Genomic DNA, 17,539 nt, shown 5'->3' with positions numbered 1-17,539 from the left:
CACCTCCCGGGTGGCCGGACAAACCTCCCAGGTGTCCGGACACCCCTCCCTGGAGTCCAGACACCCCTCCCAGGTGGCCGGACACCCCTCCCAGGTGGCCGGACAAACCACCCAGGTGTCCGGACACACCTCCCAGGTGGCCGGACACACCTCCCAGGTGGCCGGACACACCTCCCAGGTGTCCGGACAAACCTCCCAGGTAGCCGGGCACACCTCCCAGGTGGCCGGACAAACCTCCCTGGTGTCAGGACAAGCCTCCCAGGTGTCCGGACACACCTCCCAGGTGGCAGGACACACCTCCCGGGTGGCCGGACAAACCTCCCAGGTGTCCGGACACCCCTCCCTGGAGTCCGGACACCCCTCCCAGGTGGCCGGACACGCCTCCCAGGTGGCCGGACACGCCTCCCAGGTGGCCGGACACGCCTCCCAGGTGGCCGGACACGCCTCCCAGGTGGCCGGACACACCTCCCAGGTGGCTGGACAAACCTCCCAGGTGTCGAGAAACACCTCCCAGGATTCCGGACACACCTCCTAGGTGTCCGGACACACCTCCCAGGTTTCCGGGCACACCTCCGAAATGTCCGGACACACCTCCCAAGTGTCCGGACACACTTCCCAGGTGGCTGGACAAACCACCCAGGTGGGCGGACAAACCTCCCTGGTGTTCGGACAAGCCTCCCAGGTGGCCTGACAAACCTCCCAGGTGGCAGGACAAACATCCCAGGTGGCCGGACACACCTCCCAGGTGTCCAGACACACCTTCCAGGTGGCTGGACAAACATCCCTGGTGGCAGGACACACCTCCCAGGTGTCCGGAGAAGCCTCCCAGGTGGCCGGACAAACCTCCCAGGTGGCAGGAGAAACATCCCAGGTGGCAGGACACACCTCCCAGGTGTCCGGACATGCTTCCCAGGTGGCCGGATACGCCTTCCAGGTGTCCGGACACACCTCCCAGGTGGCCGGACACACCTTCCAGGTGGCATATGCAAAATAATGCACTTTCAAACTGCTTTCAGTGCTCTTTGAAGCTGTGCGGAATGGCAAAATCCACTTGCAAACAGTTGTGAAAGTATTTTGCGTGTGCGGAAGGGGCCCTAGTTTTATTCAAAACTCCTATTTCTCTACACCTTTTTTCCCTGCCCTTAAATAAAAGCTATACATTTAAGTGCAGTTCAGGCACTGCAGGCTTTGTTTCATCTGCAAAAATGGAATAAATTTCCAATGGTCAAAATCAGAGACTTTTTCCTGTGGTTTACAGCTCTCCTTTCCTTTTTATTAACCCTGATCCCTTACATAGTCCACCATTGCTCTCACGAGGTGTCCTTTCCTCTTACAAATGCAATCCTGATCTATCCATTTAAAGTGGCATGGGAACTATAATTTCATATCAAATATGGCCAGTTATCCAATATTTGCAGAAGCTGGTTTTTCCAACTTAAATTGAACTTCCTATCAAAAGGCCTATAGAACACTGAGAATGCTGAATACATTTGCATAGTTGGATTGTCCAAATTCATGCATAATTCATGGGACTGGAGAGATCAGCTCATATCCTTACCTGATATTCCTTAAACATGTATCCTGTGTCGCTGCTCTTCGTAGCAGCTATCAGTGCCCCGGTGCCATCTGCCATGGTTTTTCACAACACTAGCCATGTACTACAAGAGTATGCATGTACAATACCATGAGGAAATGGGGTTTCTGATGGTGGTGTGCTATCAATAATGATACATAGCAGAAAAAAACACAGGGGCAGTTGTGATGGGACAGTAAGAGATTCTGATGCAGTAGAAAAGATGCCTAGGTAGCCTATATGCCATCGTTTGAGGAACAAAAATGTTTGGGTTTTTCAGGATATTGTTGGAATAATCCTTTACTATTATTACATTCTATTATTAAAACCATAAACCACAGCATAGCCTTAAAAAGAAAAAGAAATCTCGGAAGCTGGCCCTAATGTCTCATAAGAACACATAGTGAAATTGAACACAAAGTTATGATCGCCTAATAAATGAAGTATGATCCAGTTTAGTTCTTGAAGCAAGAGGAAAGAAAATATGAACAGCACATGTTCTGATATTGCACTCACTTGGCGATATCCAGATCCATTTTTATATCTTACCTTACTTGTTTGACTTCTTTGCGTATGGTCTTGGTGAGAGTAAATGTCTTATTCATTATTTTCTTGATAGCAACAATTCTACCATCACTGAAAGGAAACAAAGATGATATCAGCAATCCAAAAACTTGAATCCATGGTTTGAATGAGAATATTTGCAAGACTCATCCAGAACCAGAGCTGGTCACTTGGGGAGAAAAATGAGAAGCAATATACTCTGTCCACAGGGTCCTCTATCTAGATCCGGACTCTTTACCTCAGGCCATTTATCTTATGCAAGAATTCTAACCTGTCACTATTTTTGGAATTCTGAGCAGGGCAATGGGCACTACAACAAAATGGCCATCATGGAAAGTGGGATCAGTCACAAAATGGTTGCCATAGTGCAACCCATGCCATTTTAGACTTTTTGTTTTGTTTGGATCTTAGGGCCCAGGGGATAAGAGCTCACTGAGCATGTGCAGTTGGTAAGCTTGCTTACTTATTACCAACTGCAAGAGCTCCACCCTCCTCAGTTGATCTGGCCTGCAGTAGAAGGAAGGTCTACAGCTCAATTGAGGGAATTACTTATTTTTTACAGGTCCAAACTGAAGAAAGACCTGCAGCAGCTACATCAGATGCAGAAGGCCAGATGAGAGAAAGAAGCCCTGCTTTATTAATAGTTGGACTTTATTGCTATCTCTCATTATTGGACATTGTTAGTGGTGGCTACTGTTCTGAGTGTTTTTTTCCTTTAAAAGCACTGAAGATTTTGTTCAATTGAGTTGTGCTGCATATATATATATGTTCACTATATGTTCACTATTATTTATCCTTAAATGATAGAAAGTTGTGTTAAAGATTAAAAGTTTGTTAATTTGTTCAAGCAATTTCATATTTGTTTGGTAAGCCACAGGGTGCTGTCATATATTATTTCCTAGGTCTCCAATGGAGATTGATGTGGCCAAGGATAAATAGGTTACATAAGGAAAAATTGGCGCCCGAACAGGGACAGCACCATTTTGTGGCATATTGATATTGCAAGTTAGCAACTTAGTGAAATTGCTTTAAAATTTTGTATATTTTGTAGTAGCAATGGATCAGTTTGATCCAGAACACTCAATTAGGCTGAATGGTATTCACCCTGAAGTTACTGATAAGGAATTAATGGATGCTTTAAATGAATATGGTGCTGTAAGCAAGTTTAAAAGAATTCAGGGTGCAAGATTGGGAATGGTCTTGTGTGAATATACTAAAAGATGTTCAGCTAAAATGATAAGGTCTGAATGTAAACAGCTTAAATTGAATGGCAAATGGAGTGTGTTTTCTATCAGATTAGGAAAAATACCCTTTAGTGACACTGCAATACCAGAAAGGAGTCTGGTTCCTGAACCCACAGCTAGTATTTTACCTGCACAGTTTTCAGGCAGAAGTGTATTTTCCCCTCCAACTCCTCAAGCGCAGTCTACCCCTGTCTTTCCTATCCCTGAAGGGGTACATCAAGTAGTAGTGGAACATGTAGTTAAGATTAATGAGAGTTCTAGTACTTATGATCATACACCCTTTAAGCTCAAATGCTTTTCTGGTCTCTCATCAAAACCTACTGGTGAGGTAGATTTTGACACATGGAAGCTGCAAATACAACAGTTACTTGATGACCCAGAGATATCTCCCAAAGGGAAAAAGAGGAAATTGATAGAAAATTTGTCTCCTCCAGCCTTGAATGAAGCTTTAAATGTAGGGCGGTATGCCACAGCTGAAGAATGTCTAGCACAGCTGGAAACTATATATGGCTCTGTTACAAGTAGTGATGAGCTCTATGCTCAATTTCTAGAGACTTTTCAAAAATCTGAAGAAAGACCCTTGGACTATTTGAAAAGATTAGAGAGTTGCTGGAGAAAGGTTCTGGAGAAGAAGATCAATATGATAGAAAATCAGGAGGTGCAGCTAATAAAGCAGTTCATTGGTGGATGTTGGAATGAGTCTCTGATTATGCAACTCAATCTCAGGAATTATCAGGATAATACTACAATTTCTAAAATAACATATGCACAACTATTATATCAGGTTAGATTATGTGAAGAGGAAAAAGAAATGAAAGAGCAAAGAAGGTGTAAGCAGTTAGGGCGGCCCTCTTGCAAATCTAGCAGCTCATGTTGTACTGTGGAATCAGGGACATCTAAAAATACTGTGACAATAGAGTCTAAGAAAATGGAAGACAGGTTAGAGGATCTTGAACGGGCTATTTCTACTCTAACAAACAGGCCTGTCATTCAGAAGCAGATGAATGGGACAAAACAAGAAATCTCTAAGAGTACAACATCAGATAAGCCTAAGTTAAATAAATCCTGTTTTTTTTGTTATAATTGTGGAATGGAGGGTCACTCTAAGACCGAGTGCACTGGGATACGTAATGCTGAGTTAGTGCAAGAAAGATTAATTTCTAGACAGAGACAATTTTCAAAACCTTCAAAAGCATCTGAGGATTATAAAGTGGGTGCTAAATTTCAAGGATCTGCATATAAAGACACAAAAGGGAACAAACTGCTAAATGAGTTAGTGGGAGAGCCATGCCATGTTCAGATGTTTATAGATGGAATACCCTGTAAGTGTTTAATAGACACGGGTTCCCAGGTGACCTGTATAACTACAAGCTTTTATGAAGAACACTTGTCACATATAGAATTATGTCCAATTGAAGATGCACTTCAGATTATAGGAGCAAGTGGTCAAGAGGTCCCTTATTTGGGATATGTTGTTGTTACTGTTGGATTCCCAAAACAAAGCTGTGGAACTGAAAGGAGCCAGGTTGTTTTTGCTTTAGTATGCCCTGATCAAAACAATCCTGCAGAGGTACCAGTTATCGTGGGTACTAATATTTTGTGGAAGTTTAAAGATGACTGTGAACAAATGGCTGGCCCGCATTTTCTGAAGAAGCTCAGGATTGATAAGATATGGGCAAAAGCGTATTCAGTATGCAAAGCACAGGAAGAAATGAGAAGGGAAACCCCAAAAAGAATAATAAGAGCTGAAGCCAAACAGCCCATAACAATACTCCCAGGCGAAGTAACAGAAATTGATTGAAGTGTAAGGAAACTTCCAGGAGAAGAACAACTTAAAATGGTATTAGAAGATGCAGGAAATAAATGCTTTCCAGGAGGGTTGGTGTTGAAGACTCAATTTGCTGCCACAAGCTCTGCATCTTGCAATAGGATTACAGTACACCTGCAGAACGTAAGCTGTTGTAAGGTTACAGTACCTCCCAAATGTGTTGTTGCAAAAGGAGAAGTTGTAGATTGGGTGAAGCCTTTGCCTGTTAGGAATGGAGGGAATAGTATTCCTTTATCGTTGGATTTTGGAGAGTCACCTATAAACCCATATTACAAACAGTATCTTGAGCAAAAGATTCTCCAAGAAGCAGGATCAGCTTTTTCCAGGCATGACTTAGATGTGGGCCATGTTAAAGGAGTTAGGCATGCTATTCATCTTTCAGATAATATGCCCTTCAAAGAGAGAACAAGACCTGTCTCACCAGCTGATTTTGAAGACTTAAGAAATCATCTTTATGAATTGCTGGCAAGTGGTATCATAGAAGAATCTGATAGTCCTTATGCTTCTCCTGTAGTTCTAGTTAGAAAAAAAACTGGTGCCTTAAGGATGGTGGTGGATTATAGGCGTCTTAATAGTATAACAAGGAAGGATGCTTATCCATTACCAAGGATTGAAGAAACTTTTGCTTTGCTTTCTGGATCCAAGTGGTTTACTGTACTGGACTTGAAGAGTGGATATTACCAGGTTGAAATGGAGAAAGAAGATAAACCCAAGATGGCATTTACCACACCAATGGGAAATTGGCAGTTCCGCAGGATGCCACAAGGGCTAACTAATGCTCCGGCAACTTTTCAAAGGATGATGGAACATGTCATGAAAGATATCAATACTCACTAAAATGACAGCATTTCTGGATGACCTAATAATATTTTCTGCAACCCTAGGAAAGAGCATGAGGCAAGAGTGATGAAGGTTCTACAAAGGTTGTAGAACACAGATTAAAGTTATCGGTTTGCAAGTGCAAATTTTTTTTCAAACATCGGTGAAGTACTTGGGACATGTTATCTGCAAGAAAGAACCTACAGCCTGACCCAGATAAACTGTCTGCTTTAACCGGACTGGCCAAGGCCAAAAGCATAAAAGAACTGCGGATCTTCTTAGGGTTTTGCGGGATGTTATAGAAGATTTGTAAAAAATTATTCAATATCCATCACTAAGCTTTTTGACTTCACTTCTGGCAGGCAGAATGCCGATTAGAAAAAGGAAATAACAAGCATACTCAGAAATTAGAAAGGTGGAATTAGGAAGACACCAAGAAGCTTTTGATAATGTTAAAAATTGATTAACATCTGCACCTGTCAGGATTTGCTAACTGGAAACTCCCATATATACTACATACAGATGCCAGTTTGAGTGGATTGGGAGCAGCTCTATACCAAGAACAAGAGGGAGAACTCAGAGTGATTGCATTTGCCAAGTGACACAAGTACAAGTGAAAGAAATTACCCTGTACACATAATTTAGAGTTTCTTATCTTAAATGGGCCATATCTAAAAAATTCCATGACTATTTCGTATGGAGCAAAATTTAAGGTTACAACTGATAATAATCATTTGACGTATGTTCTCACTACAGCAAAGTTGGATGCCACTTTAATCGGTGGTTGGCGGCATTATCCTAAATTATCGGAATTTTACCTAAATTACACACATATAAAGCAGGCAGAATGAATCTTTTGAGGATGCAGATGGGTTATCCCGTAGACCACATGATTCTGTACCAGAAGATGACGGTGGATTAGGAGGATTACAGGAGCGTATATCAGAGGTATTAACTTAAGAGCTAAACCTGACACGAAGGATTTGGAAAGAAATGTCTGTGTAGTTAGTAACTGCTGTGTGGCAAAAGCATGCTGCTCGTGTCATAGTACAGACAAATGAAGAGGATTCAACAGAAGCAGTTGTTTCTATGGTTGAGCTGCTACCCTGCGATGATGGAGCTGTGCCAGATGAATATGAATACCCACAGTCCTTGGCCTGGGACATCAAGTATGCCTGGACTTTGTTCTGAAGATTGGAGAGAGATACAGAGAAAAGACAAGTTTGTTGCCCGAGTGATCCAAATAATAGAGGAAGGTAGCAGGCCTAGTAAGGGAGAAGAGAAACATGAACCTTATGAAGTCCAGTTGCTGCACAGAGAGAATGGAAACTTGACTTCATTTGCAGGAAGAAATTGCTCTACGAGAAAGAGTAAAAGAAGGAAGGAGGATTTTATTGATCAGTTAGTTCTTCCAAGACCTCATAGGAGTCGAGCATTACAAGGTATCCATGATGAAGTGGGACACATGGACATAGAAAGAACACTGGACTTAGCTAGAGGCCGGTTTGTGGCCTAAAATGGCAGCTGGCGTTGACAATAAGTGCAGGACCTGTGAGGAGGTGTATCCGAAAGAAAGCTCCTTGAGAGAAGGCAGCACCATTGGTAAACATAAAAGTTTATGCACCAATGGAACTTTTTTATGTATAAACGTTTTTGGTACTGGAACCTGATGACAAAAGATACCAGGAATATTTTGGTGTTTACTGGCTATTTTACAGGATATGCACAAACCTACCCATAAAGATCAAAGCGGCCAAGACGGTGGCTACTACCTTGTGGGAAAAGCTTCCTTTGCCACTATGGTTTCCAAAAGCAAGATCCCACAGTGATCCAAGGTGCAAACTTTGGATGTTAAATAGTATCTGAACTTTGCAGCATTGTTGTAGTGAAGTCAAGAGCTACCCCATACCATCCGCGAGGAAATCCAGTGGAAAGGTTAATAGGACTCTAATAAAGGCATGAATTTGGGGAACACTGGAAGATTTTGAAAATTTCAGTGGAGAAGATAAGATTCAAGCCCATAGTTCATGCATACAAGCATGTACCAGAAATGAGTAAAGAACTGGGGAGTCTCCCTATTTTTTAATGTTCGGTAGACAGCCCTTGTTACCCATTGATTTATGTTTTGGTATTAGACTGCAAGGTAAATCCAAAATAACTCATCAACAATATGTGAAGGACCTAAAAAGGAGGCTGAAGCATGCTTATGAACTGGCTAGAAGAGAATCTGAAAAGAATCAGGAAGCTAATAAAAGGAGGTGGAATGCAAAAATAAAAATTTCACATATCTCTGAAGGTGATAGAGTACTGGTTCGTAATCTTAATTTAAGAGGGAAACACAAATTAGCAGACAGATGGGAAAAGCAAATTTATGTTATCATTCAGCAGATACAAGACCTCCCAGTTTACATAGTCCAGCCTGAAGATGGTGATGGTCCTCAAAGAACATTGCATCAGGATATGTTGCGGCCATGTGGGTTTATTTCAGCTGGGGAAGAGGAAGGAGTCCAACAAGATGTTCCTTCTAACTATGATTTATCAACTTTTGAACTAAATCCTGATGCAACAGAGTTTGAACCAAAATATTCTAGTCCTTTGCAAGACACTTGGCAGCCAGGAGCTGAAAGTACAATGTTAGTGGACTCTAGTGATACAGCATCATATACTCAAGGGGACGAACTGTGCGATGTATCTGTTGAACTTCCAGGGACTGGACTGGAAGATAAACATGTTGAGACACCAGATACAGGAACTTCCATATTGGAAGATGAAACTGAAAATTTGCCTTGTAGATCACATAGGCAAAAGCACATTCCTGCAAGATTCCATGAGTATGTCTGTGGTGTACATAGATTAATTCCACCACATGGAAGGATGTCAGGGACGACATCAGTTTAGTGGGGGAGAATGTAACCCATGCCATTTTAGACTTTTTGTTTTGTTTGGATCTTAGGGCCCAGGGGATAAGAGCTCACTGAGCATGTGCAGTTGGTAAGCTTGCTTACTTATTACCAACTGCAAGAGCTCCACCCTCCTCAGTTGATCTGGCCTGCAGTAGAAGGAAGGCCTACAGCTCAATTGAGGGAATTACTTATTTTTTACAGGTCCAAACTGAAGAAAGACCTGCAGCAGCTACATCAGATGCAGAAGGCCAGATGAGAGAAAGAAGCCCTGCTTTATTAATAGTTGGACTTTATTGCTATCTCTCATTATTGGACATTGTTAGTGGTGGCTACTGTTCTGAGTGTTTTTTTCCTTTAAAAGCACTGAAGATTTTGTTCAATTGAGTTGTGCTGCATATATATATATATGTTCACTATATGTTCACTATTATTTATCCTTAAATGATAGAAAGTTGTGTTAAAGATTAAAAGTTTGTTAATTTGTTCAAGCAATTTCATATTTGTTTGGTAAGTCACAGGGTGCTGTCATATATTATTTCCTAGGTCTCCAATGGAGATTGATGTGGCCAAGGATAAATAGGTTACAATAGCATGTAGTTACAAAATGTTGGGGTCTTCTATATCAACTCATACACCAATGGGATAAAGGACAGTCAGGACAGGGTTGTGGAAAGAGATGCTTTGGGAAACAAACAAACTGGTCTGAAGAAACACAATGGTGGGTGTCTTAGGTATCTAATGAAGAAAGCTACTATCCATCAAAGGTTATTAATTTCAATAAGTGGGAAGACAAATTGGACCCAATAGAAAGGCTAGGCAGGTGGATTTATTGTGATTGTATCAAATAAGTGGTGAATGCAGGTAGCCTTTTGTCAAATATTGAGTGTGGTATGCATGCAACCAACTGACATGCTATCGGTATCATTCTTTCAAATAGAGCAGAGAATTTTACCACCCCACATAGACAATCTGCCTTCTGTGTGGCATTGTACCAGCATTTTGTGCAGGATGAGCTGCAATAGAAAAGAGTCAAATTATTACAAAAGGCACCTACTATATGCCAGTCTGCGTGAAATAGTTCATCTTGGATACATTGGGTGCTGCTGTACAGGAACTCACTGCTGTGACACAGCTGGCGTTGGAGACACTGGGAGCATGTGGCACACTCAAGGCACTCCCCATTGCAGTCCTTGTCCTGGGCTCATAATCTTTTTTTAAAGGCACAGAATAAAAATTAAGATGGCAATTACTTTCATGGTTACATCTGCAAAAGTACTGACATCCCATCCAAAGTCTTTCCTTTTCTGGCATCTTTTCAGTAATCTACAGATGGATGGCCCGCCACAGAGCTGCATGGAAACACACACACACACACACACAGACGGAGGCCCATAAAACTTGTGTGGGGGGGTCTCATCTCCCTCCCCCATCGTAGTCTCCTTCTTTCCCTGCCCAGCCCTTCTCTTGTCAGCTTATCCAGCTGTCTGCAGCAGCAGTGCAGACATATTCTTTTTAAAAAATGTGAGGTATTAAAAAACCCTTCTTGTTTGCACAAAAACCTGCTGGGGGTGAGTGTGCCTCCATCTGTGGATCTAAGTATCTGTAGGCAGAGGGCATGCTTCAGAGCTTCCCTGAAATTTTTGAATTGTCTGCTAACTTGCACAATTAACTTATTCTGAATTATTTGGACGACATGCTTTGAATATGGCATGTCAGTGTTCATTTTACCATAACCCATTGTTCATTTTACCATAACCCAGTCTAGCCTGATCTCGTCAGATTTCAGAAGCTAAGAAGGGTTAACTTTGGCAAATGTTGGATGGAAGACCTCCAAGGAATACCAGGGTCCTGATATGAAGGCAGGCAATGGCAAACCACTTCTGAACATCTATTGCCTTGAAAACCCCATCAGGGGTTACTTTAAGTCAAGTATGACTACACAACAAAACAAAATGTATTAAGTATGCTCTTGTGTTAGTACATATCATTAAAATAACATCACCTAATCGATGAACAGTTTTGAGATTTGAGGGAAATTTCAGAAATCTACTCTTATCTGTGTTTTTATTGCACAGTTCTGCTCCGAGGGTTTTGTTTTGGTCTTGGTCATGTTATTGACATCTATTTATCTTTCTGCATATTCTAATTAATAACGCTGTAGCCTCTTTTGGTTGCTTCTCCTCTGAATGCTCTGGCGCTTAATTTATGCCTCTCCATTTGGGATGTTTTCTTTTACAAGATAATATTTTGTTAGATCTTGTTAGCTTTCAGAAGAACTCATTTGTAAGTCTGCTGTCTTCTGGGCGGGCTAACAATGAATCAAATCCTGAGCAAAAAAAATCCCCACCCATCCTCTACAATAATAAAAAGTAATTGAATCATCTCTAAAACTACAAGTGGCAGTAGTATATTATATTAACATAATAAACTCTTGCTTGACTAAACTCATACTGAAAATGACATATTATGTTTAAAGGTGATGTATTTTCTGCACTGCCCCAGAATGGCAGAACAGCAAGTCTAAAGGTAGATCTAAAGGACTTGTTTAGGTGACAGTTAAATTCATTGGTGATTTACTGATATAGACTGAAATTCCCTCTTATGCTAGGGCATAGAAACCTGTGATGAGTTATGCTGTTCTATGTCCATTGAAATCAAGGGGCTTACAAGAGTGTAACTTTGCTTATGTTTGCAGTTCAAAGATTCAAAAGTCTCAGCCCAGGAAAAAGATCCAGGCACAGTATGGTTAGTTTCACACCATCTGAGTTGTCCCAACGAGGTCAGCCATAATAGGCTAAACATTATGGGCTGGATCCAAAGGCACTCTTCTAGCAGCCATGCCAGCATTCTTTTTAAAGAATAAAAGTCTAGTTGCATGGAGAGTTGGGTTGAAGAAGTTTGCAATCCACTGAGTCACTGCCATGCAAGGTAGTCCAGGGGACTTTAACTCTAGCTTTCCTTGTGTGAACAGCAAATGAGAGTTTGGCAAACAGAGTTTGTGGTTATGTATCTTGCTTGGTCATCCCAGCATTTAGGTTGGTGCCTATTGAAAGCGAGCAGCTGAGGGGCATTAAGAGGGGAATTGTTACTCACCACTGTGCGAAGGAAGTTAAAATACTTTGGTCAGCTTGGGAGAAACCATCTCAAATGGATAATATCAGAAATAAAAGAATGTTACTAAGGATCAGATGGGAGTTCCCTGAAGAGAAGATCTGCTCCACAAGTCATTGGCAGCCTATTCCTGGTCTAGAGATATAAGGCACGTACATACCTTGTTTGATACAGTTGAAGTCTATAATCCAGCTTTCATCCCAAAACATTTTTTGCTTCTGATACTGGAACCACTGAAGAAGACATAAATGCCACTGACTTAATTAATATTAGTGCATGGGAAAAGATGGCGGGCATATTAATCCTCAGGTTGAGTAGAAAGGCATATTCTGAAATTTCACATTTCCCAGCTGCATGTGAGCCCACATTTCCCAGCTGCATGTGAACATTGGGACCAGTGTTCAGAAAGGGGGGGCTTTCCCCCCATTTTCCCATCCTGGAATGGAAGAGGGTGCCCTTTGCTCCAAAGGGGGTTGCACCATGTACTGATAAGGTACACAGTTTGATTCCAGTTTAGGTAAGTAGAACCAAATGGGGCTTTTCTGGTTGAGAAAATAGTTCATGGAAAAGATCTAAGTCCCTCTCTCAGAGATTTGAATTAGGCTCATGTGTATGGAGGAAGAACCGAACTTCAGCCTCTGTGAGGAAGCTTCCCATAAAACAAGAGTTCCAGTTTCCCAACCTCCTGGATTATTCCCAAGATGGATTTTAGTTCCAAACCTCCCTCCCTGTGAGGTAGGCAGGTAGCATGCCAAATGGGTTCATTCAATCAGAAAGAGCACAAGAGAGCTTAGGTGCAAAGATTTATTGCAGGCAAGAGCACCTCCCAAAAATACTAAATTCAGGCAAAACCACAGAATGCTCTAGCCCCATTTTAGGGCACTAGCTAACAGACTTTCTCCAGCTCTAAGAAAAAAAACAGACTCTGCTAGTAAATCTGTTGGCTAGAGCTTTCCAGCCCCGGGATTCGGCTATGCTACAGATATTCCTCCACCTACAGCAATTCCACCTACTCCACACCCCACCCTGCAAAACTAAAGCTTTTTATCCAGACTATAGACAATCCCATTCCTTCTGCCAGGTGTTTCACTTTACTAAGCACGTTATCTCTCTGCCTAAAGCTGAATTATTTACAGCTGGCTCTTTGCCTTTTATTCTACACAGATATTTTTATCAGTTTAAATTTTAACCTTCAAGAAGATATTTTCTTCTTGACGGCCTCTCCACTTAACCCAGGGACATCCACAGGGAAAATAATAACTTGTTGTTACATCCTTAGAAGCAAAGAGATCCTAATTCTGATCTAAAATACCTGTTGGTTAAAATGGAAGGTTAGTCAAGTGATTTAAGAATCAATTATCTTTATTACTTCAAGTGACTGTCCACCAACAGGCAACAATGACTTTGACTCAAAGTGAACTGGATATCAGATATCCAGGACCACCACTGCAATGTTCCAGCACAGAAATCAAATCTGTGCAGGAAACAAAAATTACTGTAATGTACAAAGTAAGGCATGAGTGATTTTCACATAGCAAGAACATGGATTAATCAGTTGCAGCATCCCCTGGCAAGTCAACACTGGGGCTATTCGGCACAAACCAGTCAATGCTGCTCCAGCATCACCTGCATGTGGAAGAACCACACACTGGTGGATATTACGGAGTTGAGATAATATACACATCAGATCTTCTTGTCTACCTTGGAGGTGCTGCCATTGTGGTCATGATTCCACCCCTACTATAGCTCTCCAACAAAAGTGGTGGCATGCTTTTTCACTGCTATTTCATGGCACAATATCACTATCCCCCCTATTCCCACCCTGAGCAGCTGAATCTACTACCCCCAATTTCTCCTCACAAACCGTATACTAAGAACTGATGCTGATTCTCAATGGATTATGGTGCTGGTTTAAAAAATTAAAAAATGTGACTGTATTAGCTGTCACTGTTGTGCCTGGAAGTTGCAGGTAAGTTGAGAAATAATGCTCTTTATAAAATAATAGTGAAGAGGCTATGCACATACTACAAAAATTGCACTTACTTTCTCCTCAAATTGGAAAAAAATTACAACTAAATAGCCTCCTGGAAAAAACAAGGAAAAAACGGGAGAACAGTCACCAATGTCATCTGGAATTACTGTTATAACTCGGGGTACAATTGACAGCAATTGTACTACAACTGACAGATATGGAACAACCAATTCAGAGTGTACTCACAGTGCAAATCACATACTGTAGAAGGAAGGAATCTTTGAAAGGAGAAGTAGCTTTTCACCCTGTTTTTTAAAAGGCTATATGCGGTGGTGGGATCCAAAAATTTTAATAACAGGTTCCGATGGTGGTGGGATTCAAACAGTGGAGCTGCCGCACACACGCACCTCCAGTCCCTATTGGGCAGGGTGGTTGCTTTAGTAACCCCTTCTCGGCACTCAGAAAAAAATTAGTAACCACTTCTAGAGAAGTGGTGAGAACTGGTTGGATCCCACCTCTGGCTATATGTCTACATAAGGATATATGGACACACACAAGTCTTCTATTTTTTTAAAAAAGCCATATTTCTATGTCTTGCCATTGGGATGCATCTGCAAACACACAGTAGGAGTTCTATAGCACTGCAGCCAATTCTCAAACTCTGTTATGTTAGATATGGATATTTTTTTCTTGTCTGTCTTTATGCTGATATGCCAATAAAGGCTGACTTGACTTGATCTATTTTTTAAAAAACTTTGTTGGACATAAGGGCTGCAAAGAGGGGGGAAGAAGATGTATGGGACAAGTGCAGAGACATACAGAATAAAAAAAGTGAGAAAGAAAAAAAAATGAGATAGGAAAGCTATCGTACTCCCACCGAAATAGTTTCCACCTTGCCTATGAAATGACATAGGACTTTTCAGTGGTTGTTCTTACAGTGTTAACATATGTTGTTTACATTCACAAGGCAAATCATCATATCATTAAAACAACCAAATTAACCTGAATGCATTATTGCCATGTTTTATTATGACACCTAGGTTAAATAGGAACAGAGAAAGAAAGGGCAGGGAAGGTAGAGATTTTTCTTGATACTTACCACGATGGTCAGAATGAAACCAGCACAGACTATACATATCGGCAAGGCAATCACGATCCTAGCATTTGTTGTCAAAGGACATTCACCACAATCAGCTGGACATATGGAACAGCCCTCATCATCTTCACAAACATCATTTCCACAGACTAAATACAAAGAAAAATAACTATCAAAATCAATAACACAAGAGATTGCAACCTAAAATAATACTTGACATGGTGGAAAAGGCCAGCATGATGGGGACATGGAGGACCTGTAGCTGAGGAGGAAAGAAAGTGGAGCCAGGGTGGGAAGGAGACAGTGAATGGGATGGGAGGCACCGTTGTACAAGGGATGAGGTGAAATGGAGATGCAGATCAAGGTAGAGGTGTAACCAGTGGGAGGGAGGAAAAGTAGAGCAAAAAGTAGAGAGAAAGAGAGGAGAATCAGGAAACAAAGAGGAATGGGTCCCCTCCCGCAAATCCTTGTACTACCCACTCATGACTACATCAGCAGTACACGCACCTTAACTGTAATGCCTCCTCCTGCTGTTGCTCTCACACAAAGTCCATGTCTATATGCCCAGAAGTACTGTACATCACTTTCATGCCAACTACATTCAAACAAGGGTTAAAGTTCCCCGGTTCTGACCATGGAGTTCAACCCTGTGAAAAATGAATGATTTCCACAGCTGCCATCTCTCACACTGGACTTCCAAAAAAAAAAAAAAAAGAGAACATCCTGGCCTTCCTGTCTAGAAATATGACAACATATGTTTTGTGAGACCATCCACTTGAATGTATTTTGTGTCATACCCACTGCAGGAAGCACTGTTGTTTGGGCTTCCAAAGCTGCTTGCATTCTCCCGACCCTGATGTGTGCAATAAGAGAAGTCACACCCACATGAACCAGAACTACCTATGAAGTAAGGAAAAAAGAACAACATAAGAACTATACAGCTGCAACAAATCAAAGGTTCATAAGAACAAGTACAGAGTTTGGTGTGTGTGTGTGTGAGGGGGGGAGGTTAAGATCCTAAGAAAGAGCCTGCTGGATCAGACCAGAGTCCATCTAGTCCAGCACTTTGCTACGCAGCAGCGGCCTACCAGATGCCTTTGGGAGCTCACATGCAGGATGCGAAAGCAACGGCCTTCTCTTTATAAAGGTTTGCTTGGAGCTCATTGCAATCCTTGATGTACTTGAAGAACTTTTGATGTACTTGAAGAACTGTTTGTTGCTGGTCATGATGTTCGCAGCCATGCGTTCCTCATAACCCTTTTTTGCCTCCCTTATAGCTAACTTGCTTCTCTTTTGCCACCATTTGTATTCCTTCTCGTATTCTTCATCAGTCGAGCTGGACTTCCATTTTCTAAAAGACATCTTCTTTTTGATAATTTCCTCAACCTCCCTTGTTAACCATGGTGGCTTTCTTTTGGACTGGGTGCTGCCTTTTCTAACCTATGGAACACATTCCAGCTGAGCTTTTATTACTGTGTTTTAAAATAACCTCCAAGCATCTTGGTCAGTTTGACTCTCTTGATTTTCCCTTTCAGCTTCCTACGTACTATCCCCCTCATCTTTGAGAAATTTCCCCTTCTGAAGGCGAATGTAACTACATTAGTAATTGTCACTTGCTCGCATACAGAGATACTGAATCTGACAGCATTGTGGTTGCTGCTTCCTATCAGCTCAACAACACTGACTTCCAGTACCAGGTCCTGGGTCTCACATAGAGTTAGATCTAGGATCACCTCTCCCCTGGTTGGTTCCATCTGCTCTAAGCCACAGTCACTTAGCATATCCAGGAATGCTTTATTATATGTATAATCTTACCAGCATATGACTTTTTGTGATATCAACATACATATGAACACTATGATATAAAAGAGGCAGCAATGAATTGCAGGAAATGAAGCCTGCAGCCAACCATGGATGCACAGTGCTCTGTAGAAAATGCAGAAATTAGATCAATACTGCTGTATAACTTAGAGGAGGAGAATTTTAGAATCACCCCTAGTTCTGCAGTAATGTGATCAGAAAGAGTATCCTTTGCATGCAGAATATACACTCAAGCTTAAACTAAAGAACATAATAGTGAAATTAAGACAGCCTTCACACATCACAATTCAAAACTGTGAAGGAAAATCTAGTTAAAAATAATTATGCTAGTGCAATATCCAGAGCTTTGTTGACGCAACCTAATTGTGCAATAAGAATTCAACCTTCTGTACCTTGGCTGTCCAGTTTGTCTGTGACATCTTGCCCACGGTAGATATTGTGTGAGTGAATATTTGTCCATCATCTGGAATCCATGGACCACAAATCCCACCTTTGCCCTTTGACAAACAGAGTAAAATGAAATGTTGCAGCTTTAGTCTCCAATAAAGTATTATGACAGCAATAAATGCAAATGAACATCAAGTCTTGCATAATATGAATAACTAAGA

At 41.5% G+C, this 17,539-nt stretch overlaps 1 protein-coding gene across 1 annotated transcript in view; it reads right to left on the bottom strand.

The window, feature by feature from the left end:
• The window catches only part of LOC125437021 (atrial natriuretic peptide receptor 2-like), a 66,763-nt gene that overhangs the window by 33,256 nt on the left and 15,968 nt on the right, over nt 1-17,539 (bottom strand). The window contains exons 5-10 of the mRNA XM_048504391.1: nt 17,324-17,428; nt 15,908-16,010; nt 15,114-15,259; nt 12,203-12,275; nt 9,986-10,139; nt 2,123-2,209 (exon numbers count right to left, since the gene is read on the bottom strand). Coding sequence (XP_048360348.1) covers nt 2,123-2,209; nt 9,986-10,139; nt 12,203-12,275; nt 15,114-15,259; nt 15,908-16,010; nt 17,324-17,428 — 668 coding nt within the window. The remainder of the gene's footprint in view (nt 1-2,122; nt 2,210-9,985; nt 10,140-12,202; nt 12,276-15,113; nt 15,260-15,907; nt 16,011-17,323; nt 17,429-17,539) is intronic.

This window comes from Sphaerodactylus townsendi, linkage group LG07 (assembly GCF_021028975.2).
Source record: "Sphaerodactylus townsendi isolate TG3544 linkage group LG07, MPM_Stown_v2.3, whole genome shotgun sequence".
NCBI classification, from domain to species: Eukaryota; Metazoa; Chordata; class Lepidosauria; order Squamata; family Sphaerodactylidae; genus Sphaerodactylus; species Sphaerodactylus townsendi.
This window is presented reverse-complemented; position numbering and strand designations above follow the sequence as displayed.